The sequence below is a fragment of the Anolis sagrei genome, chromosome 5, assembly GCF_037176765.1.
Source record: "Anolis sagrei isolate rAnoSag1 chromosome 5, rAnoSag1.mat, whole genome shotgun sequence".
NCBI lineage: Eukaryota > Metazoa > Chordata > Lepidosauria > Squamata > Dactyloidae > Anolis > Anolis sagrei.
This window is the reverse complement of record NC_090025.1, coordinates 1,811,060-1,829,623: the sequence shown is the minus strand read 5'-3', so window position 1 is coordinate 1,829,623 and position 18,564 is coordinate 1,811,060. Positions and strand designations below refer to the sequence as shown.

The 18,564-nt window shown below is 46.4% G+C and overlaps 1 protein-coding gene across 8 annotated transcripts in view; it reads right to left on the bottom strand.

Annotated features, from left to right (window-relative positions):
• DYSF (dysferlin) overlaps positions 1-18,564 on the bottom strand; it is a 284,587-nt gene that overhangs the window by 63,064 nt on the left and 202,959 nt on the right. For 4 of the 8 annotated variants that reach the window (XM_067468433.1, XM_067468436.1, XM_067468432.1 and 1 more), the window contains 3 exons: positions 11,138-11,200; positions 4,841-4,939; positions 1,690-1,818 (listed from right to left, as the gene is read on the bottom strand). In XM_067468433.1, coding sequence (XP_067324534.1) covers positions 1,690-1,818; positions 4,841-4,939; positions 11,138-11,200 — 291 coding nt within the window. The remainder of the gene's footprint in view (positions 1-1,689; positions 1,819-4,840; positions 4,940-11,137; positions 11,201-18,564) is intronic. The other 4 variants (XM_067468437.1, XM_067468439.1, XM_067468435.1 and 1 more) reach the window with 1 other exon arrangement.

Below are 18,564 nucleotides of genomic sequence, written 5' to 3'. Positions count from 1 at the left end.
ACACTCTATTTCCGCAATCCATCGTGCACAGATCTTTCGATAGCCAAGTAAACAATAATGTGACCTATACATCCTTGTAAAATGCCAATTATGCTTGAAATTTCTCTCCGAGTGATACAACGATCGTCCTGAATCAATCTGTCAACCTTTTGCTTGTGAAACTCAGTGGTTGCTGTCACAGGACGTCCAACTCTTTGATTGTCATACAAGTCAGATGTTCCCACCTCAACATCTTTAAACTTGCTCACCCAACAATGCACAGTCCTCACATCCACACAATCCCCATCAACAGCTTGCATTCTCTGATGAATCTCCTTTGGGGCGACACCTTCTGCTGTCAAGAATTCAATGACTGCACGTTGCTTAAGTCAAATTGACCGACCGTCTGTGCAGGGTTCCATACTTTGCACTTTAACAACACAACTGTTCAATGCTAAGGCTTCCCACCAAAATGGAACTGTAGAGGAGAGTCTACTGAACAAGCCAGTCCCTGCCCCATACCAGGACTGCCATCTGTCAAGGAGTTACGAAGGTGGAAGCATTACTTTTCATTCAACCCTCATAGGAAAGAGGGCAAAGGGAATCTTACAACAACAACCCCAGCAACCCTCTGTGATTTTCCTCCAATAGGGACTAAAGTACCTCAATTATTTCTCCTGACAGGCTAGGATTACATGGTTGAGGATGTAATCCTAGCATGAAACTGTAGAGGAGAGTCTACTGAACAAGTTAGTACCTGCCGCATACCAGTACTGCCATCTGCCGAGGAGTTATGAAGGGGGAGGCATTACTTTTCATTCAACCCTCGTATAACACTATATAACAAGTTTTCTTGTTCCTGGGTGATCAGTGTCATTAATTTCTAATTGGTTATGTCATTAAAACATCTATGGAAAAAAGTTTATTAAACTGCTAAAACTTTGTTTTTGCCGGAGGGACATCTGCTCTAGCACATTTTGCTCTAGTTTTCCAATGAATATCTCATCCATAATTGAATCTCAACCAATTCAACCTAAGTTTGTGGCACAAAAACAAAGTTTCTGGAGAAGAACAACGACTTTCGAAGTAAGAACCGCACAATGGAACAGGAAATAAGACTTTTGAACCCGGAACAGAACCTTTTCCAAATTTTGTAATCAAAGCCCTCCCAACAGATGGCCACCCAGCCTCTGCTTAAAGGCCTCCAGAGAAGGAAGGAGACTTCATTGGATTCCTAGGAAGTGGCAGATTCCTCTGTCGAGCTGCTTTTACCATGAGTGAATTCTTCCTAATGTTTAAGTGGAATCTCTTTCCTTGAGATTTGAACCCATGGCTCCATTATCTCCTCTTCCTCAATGAGACCACCTTCCCAATATTTCAACACGGCTCTCCTGTCCCTTTCCCTTGGTCGTCTTTTCTCCCGGCTAAACATCCCCAGCTCTTTCAGCCGTTCCTCATAGGGCTTGGTGTCCAAACCATTGACCCTTCTTTGGACCCGTTCCAGCTTGTCCATCCCCAAAGTCTTGCCTTAACAGAGAGGGTGCATCTGCGTTGCAGAATATAAACATAGTGCAACACCACTTGGACTGCTTTGGCTCAATGCTATGGGATCCTGGGAGTTGTAGGCCACCATAGCCTTGCGCTTTGGCAGTTCAAGCGGTGTCACACTGCGTTTATATTCTGCAGAACCCAACGTGCCATCTTACCAACCTTGAACTCCCCGACGATGGTGGGGTCTTCGCTGGCTCCCTGCGTCTTGCCCCGGAAGAGCTTGAAGGTGTGGCAGAAGTCGGAGAGGCCCTCAAAGCCTTCCACGTTCTCCAGCTCCGTCTCATAGACCTACATTTGAGGAAAGGGAGAAATATAAATATGGAAAGTCGTGCATTTCTCTTATTGCTGTGTTCCCAAGACACCAGACTCTAGGTCAAGTAAGTTAGGAGGTTTCTTTGTTGTGGGATAGGTTCGTGAAATTTTCCAAACGATTCTCAGAGACAGAGAGAAATTCATGATGAGATTCACATGAGAAAGATTGAGCATTTCGTCTCTCTTTTATAACCACCTGCTTGAAGTCGAACATGCCCGCCCCCCTAACAAGGGATGGTAACTTATAGTTCTGCAAAGGACAAGGGTACCAGACTGCACAATAGGGGTTAAGTCTTGGTCAATTTGCCAAGACCCTAACAACAGTGAGGACCCCATGAAACTTCGGGAATGGCTAGACCTTGGGGTCTCTGACTCTCTCTCAAGAGAGCTGTAGTTTTCCAAGGACCATGGGACCGGCTTCCATCCCAGCGCTGCAGTGTTTTGTGTCTTGGCCCAGTGGAACTCCATAGACTCTCTTTGGTGGCTTTTTGAATTCTGTAACATTCCTGGACTTCACTCTCTTCAAGGACTCGCTCTCTACCCATGAACTTTCTTCAAGACAACTTATGAATTCATGCTGTGTCCTGATATCGTCTGCTTATTATTATTATTATTATTATTATTATTATTATTATTGGTATTATTAATTTCTCTCTGAATGGGAAGATAGCTGCATATGATTTCCCTGTGTATAATTTCTATATGTTTTTTATGTTTCCTTGTATTCCTGACCCTTTGCCCCTTCTCCCTACAAAGAAATATGTAAGGGAACCCACTGGCCTTCAGAAACAAAAGCCATTAGCGATTACTGAAACCTCCTGCCAAAGACAGACTTGCAGGGATAAAAGAAAGAGATTCTTATCTCTAGCATCAGAAATGGCCCACTAGAGTAAAGAATTGTTTGGCAAAAGTTTCTGTCACTCTTCAAGTAAGATAAGGGGAAATCTTCCCCTCTGCTTCTTTACTTCCCATTGATAGCATTAACTTCAGGCTGCCATCATTGTTCTCCTGTCTCACAGCCAGAAAGGATCTGGATATTTTTACATATGTTGATTCACAACACTCATGAACACAAGCTCAATCAGCCCTGTTTGAGCTTTTTGTCTCAGGCCACATGGCATTTCCTTTGTTCAGAGACTCCTTCCCAGATTCCTTTGTGCTCTCTCATTCCACCTCCCTCTCTCCTGATTTGCTGTTGCCACCAGATGGCAGAGGTCTCCCCATTGAATCCTACGGACCACTGGAGCTTCCTGATTGGTCCAGAGGCATTGGGGGCGGGAGGGCCACCTCCCAGCTGTTCGCCCATCACCCAATAATGGCGGGGAACAACAGGGAAGCCGGGGCGGGGAGTTTGAACTCTGCAAGTTTGAATTCACTATAAATATGACTGTATTGGTGTACTCCCCTCATGCTCTGCTAGCGAATGATTGCAGCTCGGCATCCTTTTCAGCTGAATCGCAAATAAAACCTTTTCTTCAACTTGGTGAGACCTTTCATTGGGAAATCAGGGAAAAATATGGGATGCTTCTCTGTCTCGCCAGGGAAAAAGAACTCTTTGATGAGTCTAATTGGTCTCTACCTCCTGGCAAAGACCCCTAAATTTTAGCTCTATATCATGCTGACTTGTCATCAGTAAGGGACAAATGACGGATGCAACCTCTTGTCATAGACCTCTCATGTCAACTCTTTGTTTGTCACGCAAGTCAAATGTTCCCACCTCAACATCTTTAGACTTTCTCGCCCAACGATGGACAGTACGCACATCAACACAATCACCATAAATGGCTTGCATTCTCTGTGCAATGAAATCCTTCCTCATTCCCAGAGCCTCCTCCTTATAAGTTACACTGTCTATCTCCCAGGATATTAAAAAAAAAAATTTATCCTTGCATCTGGCCCTGCCTAGTGAAATTTCCTGTGTTTTTAATGCCTGATTTTATATTGTTGTGTTGTATATTATTTTGATTTTCCATTTTGTGTATTTTGCTTGTTTTATTGTGTTTTGTGTTATATTGCCTGTATTGTATTGATGAGCGTGGCCTCATGTAAGCCGCACCGAGTCTGGGGGAGATGGAGCAAGGTATAAATAAAGATTATTATTATTATTATTATTATTATTATTATTATTATTATTATTATTATCCTTGTGAGGGTCTTCTCTCATGTCTCTCATGGGGAGCTGGAGCTGACAGAGGGAACTCATCCACGCTCTCTCTGGATTCAAACCTGCGACCTGTTGGTCTTCAGTCCTGCCGGCACAAGGATTTAACCCACTGAGCCACCGGGGGCTCCTAGTTGTAAGGTGGGACATTGAAATAATAAATAATGAGTGCATGAGGTATTTTTTTTAGAGAGAGAGAGAGAGAGAGAGAGAGAGATATACTCTTTCAAGGCAGTGTTCTCACTCTGAGATCCCTCCCTTTGTCCTGCCAAGGATTGGAGAAGAAAGACCCTGAGATCTGGGAACCAATCATTTTTGAGTGCATCTACACTGTACGACTGATGCAGTTTAACCCTTCTTGTGAAGGAGGCGTAAGTCTAAGAAATATAAAAAAATTAAAAGCTTTAACCAAAATGTTAGTATAGAGGTCATACAAAGTTCAAGGTTTTGGCTTTTTGAAAGTCGCTATATTAACGAGCTTACATAGGAAGTTGGTTTGTGGTTAAGCACAAAGTCTGCAGGTGCGAGAAGGTACTTTCCATCAAGAGGTTGATGGGGCAGGAAGAGTAAAGCTCAAAGTACTTTCCGTGACAAAAATATTCTTGTTTACCTGAGGGTATATAAAAAGTTTGCAAAAAAAAGAGGAGGGCGCGGCTGTCTGTGGGAGCCCGTGCAGAAGTGCTGTCTGTTCACCTCTTGCTGATCCGCTTGAATAAACGGTGTTTTACCTGAACCTATTGGACTCTGCGGACTTTTTCGAAAAGGGACCCCGCACCCTAAGCCCGTGTTCCCTTACACTTGAACTGCCATGGCTCAATGCGATGAAGTTCCTCTTACCTTTAGGGTGTCGAAGCCCTTCTCCAGGTAGGAGCCACACTTCTCCCGTTCCCCCGTGGAAGCAAAGAACTTGCTCCACCAGTCAATGCATTCTTCTTCCTGCAAGAAAGTCAGGTTTAGAAAGGTAGGCAAACATCATCCATACTTTTGAAAGCAACTAGAGAAATGCTCCTGGGGTTTAAGAAGCCTCCCACACACTCTTTCGGATTCAACTCTGGTGGATTTGGTTATCCTCAAATTGGATTGATTCGTTCCTTTTAGACTTTGCTAGGCATTTCTCAGTTGTTTGACTCTGCAGTCAACTTGTGATAGGAACTGAGTATAGATCCTGGAAAGAAGTGACGAGTGGAGTGCCATCAGCAGGGTTCCATCCTGGGCCCAGTCCTGCTCAGGATCTTTATCAATGACTCTCCAGCTCATCTCCAACCAATAGTGAAAGGACCAAGGCAGTGACGTCTCCAGCCCATCCTCTGTTCAGATATCAGCCAGCACGTCAATGACTTAAATCAAGAAATAGTTTTCTAAGATCTACAGAGACACTCGCTGGAATGCCTCAGCAAGTGAGAGTCCAAAAGTGGCAGGCTCAAACCCAGAACCTCAATCAATGGCTGATACCAAATGAGAGACTCCCCCCATGGCACACAGAAAACTTGGAAGGCGCTGAACAGACTGCGCTCTGGCACCACGAGATGCTGAGCCAATCTTAAGAAATGGGGCTACAAAGTGGAATCCACAACATGCGAGTGCGGAGAAGAGCCAACCACTGACCACCTGCTGCAATGCAACCTGAGCCCTGCCACATGATGCACAAGGGAGGACCTCCTTGCAGCAACACCAGAGGCACTCCAAGTGGCCAGAGACTGGTCAAAGGACATCTGATGAACTACCAAGCTTGCAAACTTTGTGTTTTGTTTTGTTTTGTTTGTTTGTTTAAAAATGCAATACAACTGTTTGGTTTGCTCCTGACACGATAAACAAATCAATGACTGAAATGAATGGTGAGAAAGCATGATCATCTAGTTTGCAGATGGGACCAAATGGGGAGGGAGAGCCAAGACTCCAGAGGACAGGAGCAGAATTCAAAACGATCTGAACAGATTAGAGAGATAGGCCAAAATGATGTTCAACAGTGACAAAGGCAAGATACTCCACTCAAGCAGGAAAAAGGAAATGCAATGGGGGAATGGCTTTAAACTACAAGAGAGGAGATTCCACCTGAACATGAGGAAGAACTTCCTGACTGTGAGAGCCGTTCAGCAGTGGAACTCTCTGCCCCGGAGGGAGTGTGGTGGAGGCTCCTTCTTTGGAGGCTTTTAAACAGAGGCTGGGTGGCCATCTGTCAGGGGTGATTTGAATGCAATATTCCTGCTTCTTGGCAGAATGGGGTTGGACTGGATGATGGCCCAGGAGGTCTCTTCCAACTCTTTGATTCTAGGATTCTATGAAAAAGCCAAATGCCAGGGAAAGTGTCTGGAATGTTAATTGGGAAGGAGGCGAATGGGTCTGCGTCCAAATGGAAACATTGAAGCACTAAAGGAGACATTTCAAGGCTCGGGGAAGTTACTTTTAGGAATACGGTGCCCAAAATTCCTCAACCGGGAAGGAAATGGCTAGGTTTGGAGGGATTCTGGGACTTGCATTCCCCCAAAAGGAACGTTTCCAAGCTCAGCGCATGATTGAGGAAGATGCCAAATACGATCAATGCACCTTTGATGTATTGTCGAAGGCTTTCATGGCTGGAATCACAAGGTTCTTGTGGGTTTTTTCGGGCTATATGGCCATGGTCTAGAGGCATTTTCTCCTGACGTTTCGCCTGCATCTATGGTAAGCATCCTCAGAGGTTGTGAGGTCTGTTGGAACTAAAAAAATTGGGTTTATATATCTGTGGAATAACCAGGGTGGGACAAAGGACTCTTGTCTGCTGGAGCTAGGTGTGTTCGGGCTATATGGCCATGGTCTAGAGGCATTCTCTCCTGACGTTTCGCCTGCATCTATGGCAAGCATCCTCAGAGGCAGTGAGGTCTGTTGGAACTAAGAAAATTGGGTTTATATATCTGTGGAATAACCAGGGTGGGACAAAGGACTCATGTCTGCTGGAGCTAGGCGTGAATGTTTCAACTGACCACCTTCATTAGCATTTGAAGGCCTGGCTGAACCTGGAGGAATCTTTTGTTGAGAGGTGTTAAGATGTGCCTGGTCACAGCATATTATTTGAGAACACAGAAATGCTGGACCACTCTCACAACCACCATGTCAGGCTGCACAGAGAAGCCATTGAAATCCACAAGAAGCAGGTGGACAATTTCAACAGAAAGGAAGAGACCATGAAAATGAACAAAATCTGGCTACCAGTATTAAAAACTCTAAAATTACAACAGCAAAACAGCAGAGAGGAAACAACCAGGCACATCTTAACACCTCTCAACAAAACATTCCCCCAGGCTCAGCCAGGCCTTCAAATGCTAATGAAGGTGGTCAGTTAAAACATTCACGCCTAGTTCCAGCAGACATGAGTCCTTTGTCCCACCCTGGTTATTCCACAGATATATAAACCCAATTTTCTTAGTTCCAACAGACCTCACTACCTCTGAGGATGCTTGCCATAGATGCAGGCGAAACGTCAGGAGAAAATGCCTCTAGACCATGGCCATATAGCCCGGAAAAACCCACAAGAACCTAATGCACCTTTGCTTTGCAAGAACAGAGCCGGAAGCACAATACGGAAGCAGGAAGGGCCCCCTGCCGCAACCTTTCTATGGATGCATCTATTGCAGGCATGCCAAGAGTATTGTGAGCATGGATTCCTTTGTGCAAAGGAAGCCAAGGAATGCTCTCGATTCCAAAGAGTCTTTGGTGACACTTGGAAGGACCTCCGATTTTCCTAGTGCTGAGCAAAATGCCATAAATAAAGATCGCTGATGGAAACCCATGCGCCTGTGTGTGCGCCGCCTTTAATTTAATATAACGCTGAACCAGAACGCGCACCCCCCCCCTTCCTTGCCTCCCACCCGGCTGTATCTGATACAAATAAGCCATTAAGCGACAAGTTAGCACATGCGAGCCCAGCCAGAGCCGCAATCTGCAAACTATTTGGGGTAATTGGTGATTTGCTGCGCTTGCAAGGAGACTCCCTTCGGAGGAGCGAGCGGCGCATAGTTCACGGTGGCGGCGGCGGCAGCAGCGGCGGCCTCTCCGGTTTCCCTTCCCTGGAAGAGCCACCCGGCTCAAGTGGCTCCAGATGCCGCCGACTGACAGCCGATACCCGGCTCCGAGCCTGGGAGGGAAGCCCTGCCAGGAGGGCATTCCTGCGGCAGACCCCCACGGATGGATCCAGACAGACCCACATCTGGGACCAGTGGCCAAGAAGGGACACCCTCACGGGGCTTTGGGACCCCCAAGGGAACCGCCGGCTGCAGGGAACATGGTCTCTTGGTCTTGGAACATTAGAACCACTGTCAGAGTTGACCATAGGATGCAGAGCCCCTCGGCCTTAGAACCATAGAACCACACCATCAGAATTGGCCACAGGATGCAGTATACCAGGGGCTTAGAACCATAGAACCACACCGTCAGAATTGACCACAGGGTACAGAGGACCAGGGGCTTAGAACCATAGAACCACACAATCAGAATTGACCACAGAGTACAGAGGACTTGGCCTTAGAAGCACAGAACCACAATCAGAATTGACCACAGGATGCAGACCTGGATCTTAGAACCATAGTACCACACAGTCAGAATTGATCACAGGGTAGAGAGGACCAGTGGCTTAGAACCATAGAACTACACCGTCAGAATAGACCACAGGATGCAGAGGACCTGGGTCTTAGAACCATACCACCACACTATCAGAATTGACCACAGGATGCAGAGGACCTGGCCTTAGAAGCATAGAACCACACCATCAGAATTGATTACAGGATACAGAGGACCTGGACCTTAGAAGCAAAGAACACAGAGGACCTGGCCTTAGAAGCATAGAAGCACAGTCAGAATTGACCACAGGATGCAGAGGACCTGGGTTTTAGAACCATAGAACCACACCATCAGAATTGACCACAGGATGCAGAGGACCAGGAGCTTAGAACCATAGAACCACACCATCAGAATTGACCACAGGATGCAGAGGACCAGGAGCTTAGAACCATAGAACCACACCATCAGAATTGACCACAGGATGCAGAGGACCTGGCCTTAGAAGCATAGAACCACACCATCAGAATTGATTACAGGATACAGAGGACCTGGACCTTAGAAGCAAAGAACACAGAGGACCTGGCCTTAGAAGCATAGAAGCACAGTAAGAATTGACCACAGGATGCAGAGGACCTGGGTCTTAGAACCATAGAACTACACCGTCAGAATTGACCACGGGGTACAGAGGACTTGGCCTTTGAAGCAAAGAACCACAGTCAGAATTGACCACAGGATGCAGAGGACCAGGGGCTTAGAACCATAGAACCACACCATCAGAATTGACCACAGGTTGCAGAGAACCAGGGGCGTAGAACCATAGAACTGCACTGTCAGAATTGACCACAGGATGCAGAGGATCTGGGTCTTAGAACCATACCACCACACCATCAGAATTGACCACAGGATGCAGAGAACCAGGGGCTTAGAAGCATAGAACCACACCATCAGAATTTACCACAGGGTACAGAGAACCAGGGGCTTAGAACCATAGAACCACACCGTCAGAATTGACCACAGGATGCAGAGGACCAGGGGCTTAGAACCATAGAACCACGCCGTCAGAATTGACCACGATGCAGAGGACTGGGGGGTTAGAGCCACAGAACCACACCATCAGAATTGACCACAGGATGCAGAGGACCAGGGGCTTAGAACCATAGAACCACACCATCAGAATTGACTACAGTATGCAGAGAACCAGGAGCTTAGAACCATAGAACCACACCATCAGAATTGACCACAGGGTACAGAGGACTTGGCCTTAGAAGCATAGAACCGCAGTCAGAATTGACCACAGAATTCAGAGGACCTGGGTCTTAGAACTACAGAACCACGCCATCAGAATTTAGCACTGGATGCAGAGGACCACTGGGATGTTGGCCTGCATCAAGAGGAGCCTAGTGTCTAGATCTAGGGAAGTCCTGCTCCCCATGCTCTATTCTGCTTTGGTTAGACCACTTTACCTGGGATATTGTGTCCAATTCTGGGCACCACAACTGAAGAGAGATATTGACTCTAAGCTGGAATGTGTCCAGAGGAGGGCGACTAAAATGATCAAGGGTCTGGAGAACAAGCCCTATGAGGAGCGGCTTAGGGAACTGGGCATGTTTAGCCTGAAGAAGAGAAGGCTGAGAGGAGATATGATAGCCATGTATAAATATGTGAGAGGAAGCCACAGGGAGGAGGAGGAGGGAGCAAGCTTGTTTTCTGCTTCCCTGGAGACTGGGACGCAAGGGAACAATGGCTTCAAACTACAAGAGAGGAGATTCCATCTGAACATGAGGAAGAACTTCCTGACTGTGAGAGCCGTTCAGCGGTGGAACTCTCTGCCCCGGAGGGAGTGTGGTGGAGGCTCCTTCTTTGGAAGCTTTTAAGCAGAGGCTGGATGGCCATCTGTCAGGGGTGATTTGAATGCAATATTCCTGCTTCTTGGCAGAATGGGGTTGGACTGGATGAAGGCCCAGGAGGTCTCTTCCAACTCTAGGATTCTATGATTCTATGATTCTATGATCTGTCAGGGGTGATTTGAATGCAAAATTTCTGCTTCTTGGCAGAATGGGGTTGGACTGGATGGCCCAGGAGGTCTCTTCCAACTCTAAGATTCTATGATCCTATGATTCTAGTAGCATAATGATAGATCCCCAACCATAAAATAAAATAATGTTATGGTTGGGGGTCACCACAACATGAGGAACTGCATTAAGGGGTCGTGGCAGGTTGAGGAAGGTGGAGAAACACTGACCTAGAAGGATGCAAGGAGCCAGGCTCTGAGAATCATTGAATCCAAGAGTTGGAAGAGACTCCAAAGGTCTCTTGAAAGGAGTGTTGAGCAGAATGAGATTGGACTAGATGGCCTCTGGAGGACCCTTCCAACTCTATGATATGTAGTGTCTCAGCCATTCACTTGCCGATATAGAATCACGGGACCATAAAGTTGGAAGAGACCACAACAGCCACCCAGCCCATCCCCTTCTGCCAGGCAGGAATGCACAATCAAAACACTCCTGACAGATGGCCATTCAGTCTCTGTAGGTTTAAAAGAAACACAACAAAGGCAAATACATACAAGTCAATAGGTGAGGAAAAGGAAGCCATACATACATGGAGATCGGCCTGAGAAGTTTGCATGTTAATGAAAGCTGAGCCGGTGAAGCCGTCCGCAGGCTACAAATCAAAACGATGAGTTAGTGTTGGGTTAGAGGCAAAGGAAACTCCAACTTCCAATGGCAAAAGCAAAGGTTATATACAACACATTCCCTTTTAACACCCCAAACATACAGGCAAGCGGACACTCATATAATGGGAAGCAGGCACTAAAAGACACCCCAAAAACACATGATGGAATATCAATCTGGAAAGCATAGCCAATGTGCTCTTAGGAATTGTGGGAGTTGTAGTCCAAAACACCTGGAGGGAGGGCCAAAGTTTGCCCATGCCTGGTGTAGACTCATATCATGCTGTTTAACTTCATTGAACAGTATCACATGAATCTACACTTTCACCTAATTCAATTCAATTTGCATTATAATTTGCATTATAATTCAATTTGCATTATAATCTAGTACCAGGATTGTTGTGCCTCAGCTGGAACCACAGGGTGCCTCTGATGAGGATGATGGGACTCGGGTTCACAATCTGGTTCAAAATATCCCTGTTATAGTCAATGAGGAACAGGGTGTGGAAGTTCAGTTTCCCACAGCAAGAAATGAGTGTGTTGATACTGAAACGAGCCAGGTACAGGTGCAAATTGACTCAGGAAAGGTGGACAGTTCTCAGCCTGATAATGAGCAAGAAGGCAAACTAGATAACACTAATGAGCAGACTGACCTTGATGAAATGGGAATGTTAGATCGGGCTGGCCGTTTGGAATTCAGAGTTCGAAGGAGTGTGAGAATATTTATTTATTTATTATTATTTACATCACTTATATCCCGCCCATATCAGCCCGCAGGTGACTCAGGGCGGTCTACATATCGGCACAATTCGATGCCATCAATACAATACAAAAGCAAAACAATTACGTGCAATAACAATTTAAAAAGAGCTCTATCCTCTCATTCCCATCCTCGTCCGTTTCATCGTCTTGGCCGTTCCTGGGTCATTCTCTATCTCAAGCTTGACTATCTATTCCGGGGTTCCGAAGGCTTGCTCGAAGAGCCAGGTTTTTACTCTCTTCCGAAAGGTCAGGAGGCAGGGGGCTGATCTAATATCCCTAAGCAGGGAGTTCCACAGCCGAGGGGCCACCACAGAGAAGGCCCTGTCCCTCGTCCCCGCCAAGCGTGCTTGCGAAGCAGATGGGATTGAGAGCAGGGCCTCCTCAGATGATCTTAACTTCCTGGAGGGTTCGTAGGAAGAGATGCGTTCAGATAGGTAGGCTGGGCCGGAACCGTTTAGGGCTTTATAGGCTAAAGCCAGCACTTTGAATTGAGCCCGGTAGCAGATCGGTAGCCAGTGGAGCTGGCGCAACAGAGGAGTTGTGTGCTCCCTGAGCGCCGCTCCTGTTAACAACCTGGCTGCCGCACGCTGGACCATTTGAAGCTTCCGGTCCGTCTTCAAAGGCAACCCCACGTAGAGCGCGTTGCAGTAATCTATGCGGGATGTAACCAGAGTGTGGACTACCGTGGCCAAGTCAGACTTCCCAAGGTACGGGCGCAGCTGGCGCACAAGTTTTAGTTGTGCAAATGCTCCCCTGGTCACTGCTGAAATCTGGGGTTCCAGACTCAGAGGTGAATCCAGGATCACTCCCAAGCTGCGAACCTGCGTCTTCAGGGGAAGTGTAACCCCGTCTAACACAGGGTGTAACCCTATGCCCTGTTCGGCCTTTCGACTGACCAGGAGTGCCTCTGTCTTGTCTGGATTCAGTTTCAATTTGTTCGCCCTCATCCAGACCGTTACAGTGGCTAAACACTGGTTCAGGACCTGGACAGCCTCCTTAGTAGCAGGTGGGAAGGAGTGACAGAGTTGGACATCATCCGCGTACAGATGACACCGCACCCCGAAACTCTGGATGATCTCCCCCAGCGGCTTCATGTAGATGTTAAACAACATAGGAGACAAGATGGAACGCTGAGGAACCCCACAAGACAAGGGTTGTGAGGTCGAGCAGAATAGCTAACAAGAAGGAGGTCAGAGGCCAAAGAAACACCTTCATGTTTTGCAAAGGGTATTAAGCAGTGTGTTTGGGACCAAACCTTTGTCAAAGCAACTTTACATTAACCAAGAAGCTTGCATTTTGCATGTCTGGATTATCTTGCAGTTCTTGTGTTCATGGTCTCAGGACTCAGTCATGTTCTCATGAGATTTTGCTTTGCTGGTGCCTTTTTGGATCATGCTTCAAAGTGTTATTTTATATTGATCTTTTAGAACATTACCTTTGCTTTTAAGAACTTTTTGTCTTTTACTTTTTAATAAACTATAAAGACTTCTGGCTGTGTGCAGCTTGGTGTTTTCAGCAAGGTGAACCTATTCTGAGGTGTGACAGGGATGAAGGAGGGCCGTAATGTCAAATGGGAATTTCCTTATTGGGAACTAGCTGCTCCCGGCCACGCTTTGCTGTGGTCTCAGTCTGATTCCTTCCTTCTCTACCTCTTTCCTTCCTCCCCCTTTTTCTGTCTTTTCCTCTTTCTCTTCTTCCTTGCTTCTCTGTTGGGCGTTCAGCCTGTGATTGTGTTTCAGGATCAAGGTGCTTTGGATGTGGGAAATGATGCCAATGAACTTCAAGATGGCAATGGTTTGGTCAATGATACTGATGCAGAGAATGACCAGGAGACCCCTGTGCAAAGCGTAGTTTCTCATGAGAATGTCCCTGAAGGGTGTGGGGATGATAGTGTATTCCCTGTATTGTTACCAGAGAGTTCCCAGGATTTGGGGCTTGAAAACAACTGGGCACCTGGCCCAGCTGCAAAACTTAATGAGCAAATAGATAGGCGAGAGGAAATTAGTCAAAACAGACAGGCCGAACAATGCATTCGGCGTTCTGCCAGGCTCCGACAGAAAAAGATAAGGGGATCTCAAGGAAAGCGAAACCAATTCCTGAGTGTGTGGAATAGCGTGGAATATTACTACTACTATTACCTAAGTAATTTTCAACGGTAAGCAAATAGTATTCCCCCCCCCCCCCCCATCCCTCAACCAATCACTGATATATACTTTCTTTTCATCATGGGAGTTCTGCGTGCCATATTTGGTTCAATTCCATCATTGGTGGAGTTCAGAATGCTCTTTGATTGTAGGTGAACTATACATCCCAGTAACTACAACTTGCATATGTCAAGGTCTATTTTTCCCCAAGAACGCCTCAAGAACGCCCCTGGGCAAAATCAACTCTACTGCAAATGCTTACTTTGCGTAATGGGTTGAGCCGCCCCGACTACTACTACTACTACTACTACTACTACTAATAATAATAATAATAATAATAATAAAAATTTCTTTGAGCTACTTTCATTTCCTTGTGGAGAGAAAAAGTGGAGTATAAATAAACATAATAATAAGAAGAAGAAGAAGAAGGAGAAGAAGAAGAAGAAGAACAACAACAACAACAACAACTTCCTTTTCTGGTGGTTCAATGTGTGCAAAGTTAGGATACATCTACACTAGGAAATTAGCAGAGTTTGGTGTGGATGGAGACCCAAAGCAGCTGAAAAAGCAATTCTAAACAAAACCCAGTTTCCAAAGGTTTTCCAAGGGAGAGGGAACTCATCCTATTCCTTAGAAAGCCACATTCCTAAGACAATATAAAGCACATTTGAGACGAAATGAGATGAAAGGAGAAAGAAAAAGCAAGCCCCTTGTGGCACGCCGAGCCCCTCGTTGCCCCCCAGGGCTGCACCACATCTGAGGGGCTGAAGCCTCTGCCAGGGAAGCATGAATGCCAGAGACAGAGCGACAGAGAGAAAGGGAGCCGGGCTTTTGGTTTCCAGTGAGCCCAAATTAGGAGCAGGTTGAGGCACAAAGCAGGCCGGAGTTCAACTGGGGAGCAAACAAGGCAAAGAAATGGCACGGAGAAGTTCAAAACAAGAGGGACTTTTGCAAGGCTTGCAATGGAAGAGCTACACACCTCTGCAAAATCTCTATATTATTATTATTATTATTATTATTATTATTATTATTATTACAAGAGACTCAAAGCATCTATGTATATTTTATTAATATTAGAATGTACCATTATTATTATTATTATTAATAATAATAATAATAATAATAATAATAATAATAATAATAATATTATTATAGGAGACTCAAAGCAAATATGTCTATTATTATTTTATTATGTTTATTATTATGTTTATTTATCACAGCAGGTTAATCACCAAGCTGCAATAAATCCTACCAACTGAAAGGTTGAGAGTTCAAAGCCTGGGTCAGGGTGTGCACCTGACCATCCAGCCCAGCTTCTGCCAACCTAGCAGTTCGAAAACAAATGTGAGTAGATAAATAGGAACTGCATTTGTAAATCTATAGACTATTGCTGTTTTGCAGCACCTTTTCTACTGCTTTTGGGGAAATGCCCTGTTCTCCCTTTTGTGCATGCTTTTGTGCATGCTTTTGTGCATGCTTTCGTAAACAAGCTGCTATGGTTAGCTCTTTCTGGGCTCGGTGTGGTGCTGGGTGAAAAGGTATTCCCAGGCTAAAGCGCAACACACACACACACACCCCGAACCCTGTGCCCGCGAGGCCTCAGCTCCCATAAAAGACCAGTTTATAAGGGGAAATGCCTCTCGCGCCACAGGCCAAGACCAAAGTGAGCCTCGTTGGGATAATGAGCTGTCTCTGGAATTTCCATGCTTGGCCTAACGAGGGGAGAAGTCACAAAGAGGCCGGGAGGAATGCATTTGGATGCTTGCTCCCAAGCGCTTGCGGTCTCCCCTTGGTATTGAAGACATCTGTCCCTTCAGGCTGCCTTTGGAAAGGGAACGCCAAAGCAACCTCCGATCCACACAAGCACTGAGTCACGCTCCAACAAGGGTCTTGTTTCTCTTAGAATCGGGCATCTCACATTTCGCTGCACACTCAGCGTCGCAACTCATTCGTGCGCCAAGATCACATCGTTCTGTGAGTGTAAAGTTGCACTCCGTCACCTCGAAGTGAGAGTGGAGTTCTTGTCTGACAAACAAGGAAGCACAGAGAGAGAGAGAGACAGGCTTTTCAAGGCGACTCCCTCGTCCAAGATTTCTCCTCCTCCGTGCCTTGAGAGCTGGAGAAGACAATCCCAGTCTGGAGATTGGTGGCCATGGCGCCCATAAAGGCTGGCATATACTTACTAAGGCGAATTTTAAAAAGTTCCAATTTACATTGTCAAATGCTTTTTCCGCGTCTATAGCCAATAACATCACTTTCTTTTGGTTTTTGATTTCATAATATTCCATTAAGTCAACAATTGTTCTCACATTTTGACTTTGATTTCTTTTACTTACTTAGGCGATCCCTCGTTGTCCGAGTAGGATAATCCTCCACGGTGGGTCCTTAGGTGACTGTGGAGCCCTATTCTTGACCCGCATCTTCTCCCGCAGTGAGGGCATCGGTTTCCAGGTGGAAGGCAGTCCCAGTCGGTGTTGGCTTGTTGCGCCTTCCTCTTGGCACGTTCCTCTCTTTTGTCCTCCATTTGTGCCTCTTCAAATTCTACAGCACTGCTGGTCACAGCTGACCTCCAGCTGGAACGCTCAAGGGCCAGGGCTTCCCAGTTCTCAGTGTCTATGCCAGAGTTTTTAAGGTTGGCTTTAGACCATCTTTCAATCTCTTTTCCTGCCCACCAACATTCTGTTTTCCATTCTTGAGTTCAGAGTAGAGCAACTGCTTTGGGAGATGGTGGTCGGGCATCCGGACAACGTGGCCGGTCCAGCAGAGTTGATGGCGGAGAAACATCACTTCAATGCTGGTGGTCTTTGCTTCTTCCAGCACACTGACATTTGTCCGCTTGTCTTCCCAGGAGATTTGCAGGATTTTTTCGGAGGCAGTGATGATGGAATCGTTCCAGGAGTTGCATGTGACTTCTGTAGACAGTCCACGTTTTGCAAGCGTATAGCAGGGTTGGGAGGACAATAGCTCTATAAACAAGCCCCTTGGTCTCCCTACGGATGTCCCGGTCCTCAAACACTCTCTGCTTCATTCGGAAAAAAGCTGGACTTGCAGAGCTCAGGCGGTGTTGTATTTCAGTGTCAGTGTTGACATTTGTAGACAGTCCATGTTTCGCAGGCGTAGAGCAGGGTTGGGAGGACAAAAGCTTTATAAACAAGCACCTTGGTCTCCAAATGGATGTCCTGTTCCTCAAACACTCTCTACTTCATTAGGAAAAATGCTGCACTTGCAGAGCTCAGGCGGTGTTGTATTTAGTGTCAGTGTTGACGTCTGTAGACAGTCCATGTTTCGCAAGCGTATAGCAGGGTTGGGAGGACAATAGCTTTCTAAACAAGCCCCTTGGTATCCCTGCAAATGTCCTGGTCCTCAAACACTCTCTGCTTCATTTGTAAAAATACTGCACTTGCAGAGCTCACGCGGTGTTGTATTTCAGTCTTATTGTTGATATCTGTAGACAGTCCATGTTTTGCAGGCGTATAACAGGGTTGGGAGGACAATAGCTTTATAAACAAGCACCTTGGTCTCCCTACGAATGTCCCGGTCCTCAAACACTCTCTGCTTAATTTGGAAAAATGCTGCACTTGCAGAGCTCAGGCGGTGTTGTATTTCGGTGTCGATGTTGACTTTTGTGGAGAGGTGGCTGCCAAGGAAGTGGAAATGGTCGACATTTTCTCCAATGCCAGAAATACAGCTTAATGGTGGGATATAAGGCCAGTTTTGGACTAGAAGGGAAAGAATTTCCTACCAGAAAGTTACTTCTCGTTTTCTTCCTAGCAGCCTTTTCCAGGATGGAAGCCAAGCAAGACACCCTGCTGTGCGAAGCCACTTTGCTTCCAAAGATATCTCAAGCAGGAAGCCCTCAAGGAGTATCCTCCGGCCCTCTTCTCTGAAGACTTCCTTGGAGGCCTCCTTGCAAAAGCGTTTGCTCTGAAGCCAAGATCCGTTCTACGCCGGAACAAATCCCACAAGGCTGCCTTGTCTAGACTGGTGCAGGAGGAGGAGGAGGAGAGTTGTGTCTGCACATCCCTCCAGGAACACCATGCACTGCTGTGCAACTTGCCTGAGGAGGCCTCACATCAGAAACATCCTGGCGCAAGGCAAGAACCGTGCCAAGTGCTCACATAACTGGCCGGATAGGAAAGCAGGTCACCCACAAGAAACTCAGAACGTGGAGAAGAAGATGCCACATCGAATCCAAGAGTTGGAACAAACAAGGAGACACGGGTGGTTCAGACCTCTGAAGTAAATGCTGAATGCAAGACAGGAAGCAAAAAGCCCAGGGAAGAGACCTCAAGGTGAGTGCCTCTCCTCTAGAGTAATAAACAGAACTCTCTGCCCCGGAGTGTGGTGGAGGCTCCTTCTTTGGAAGCTTTTAAGCAGAGGCTGGATGGCCATCTGTCAGGGGTGATTTGAATGCAATATTCCTGCTTCTTGGCAGGGGGTTGGACTGG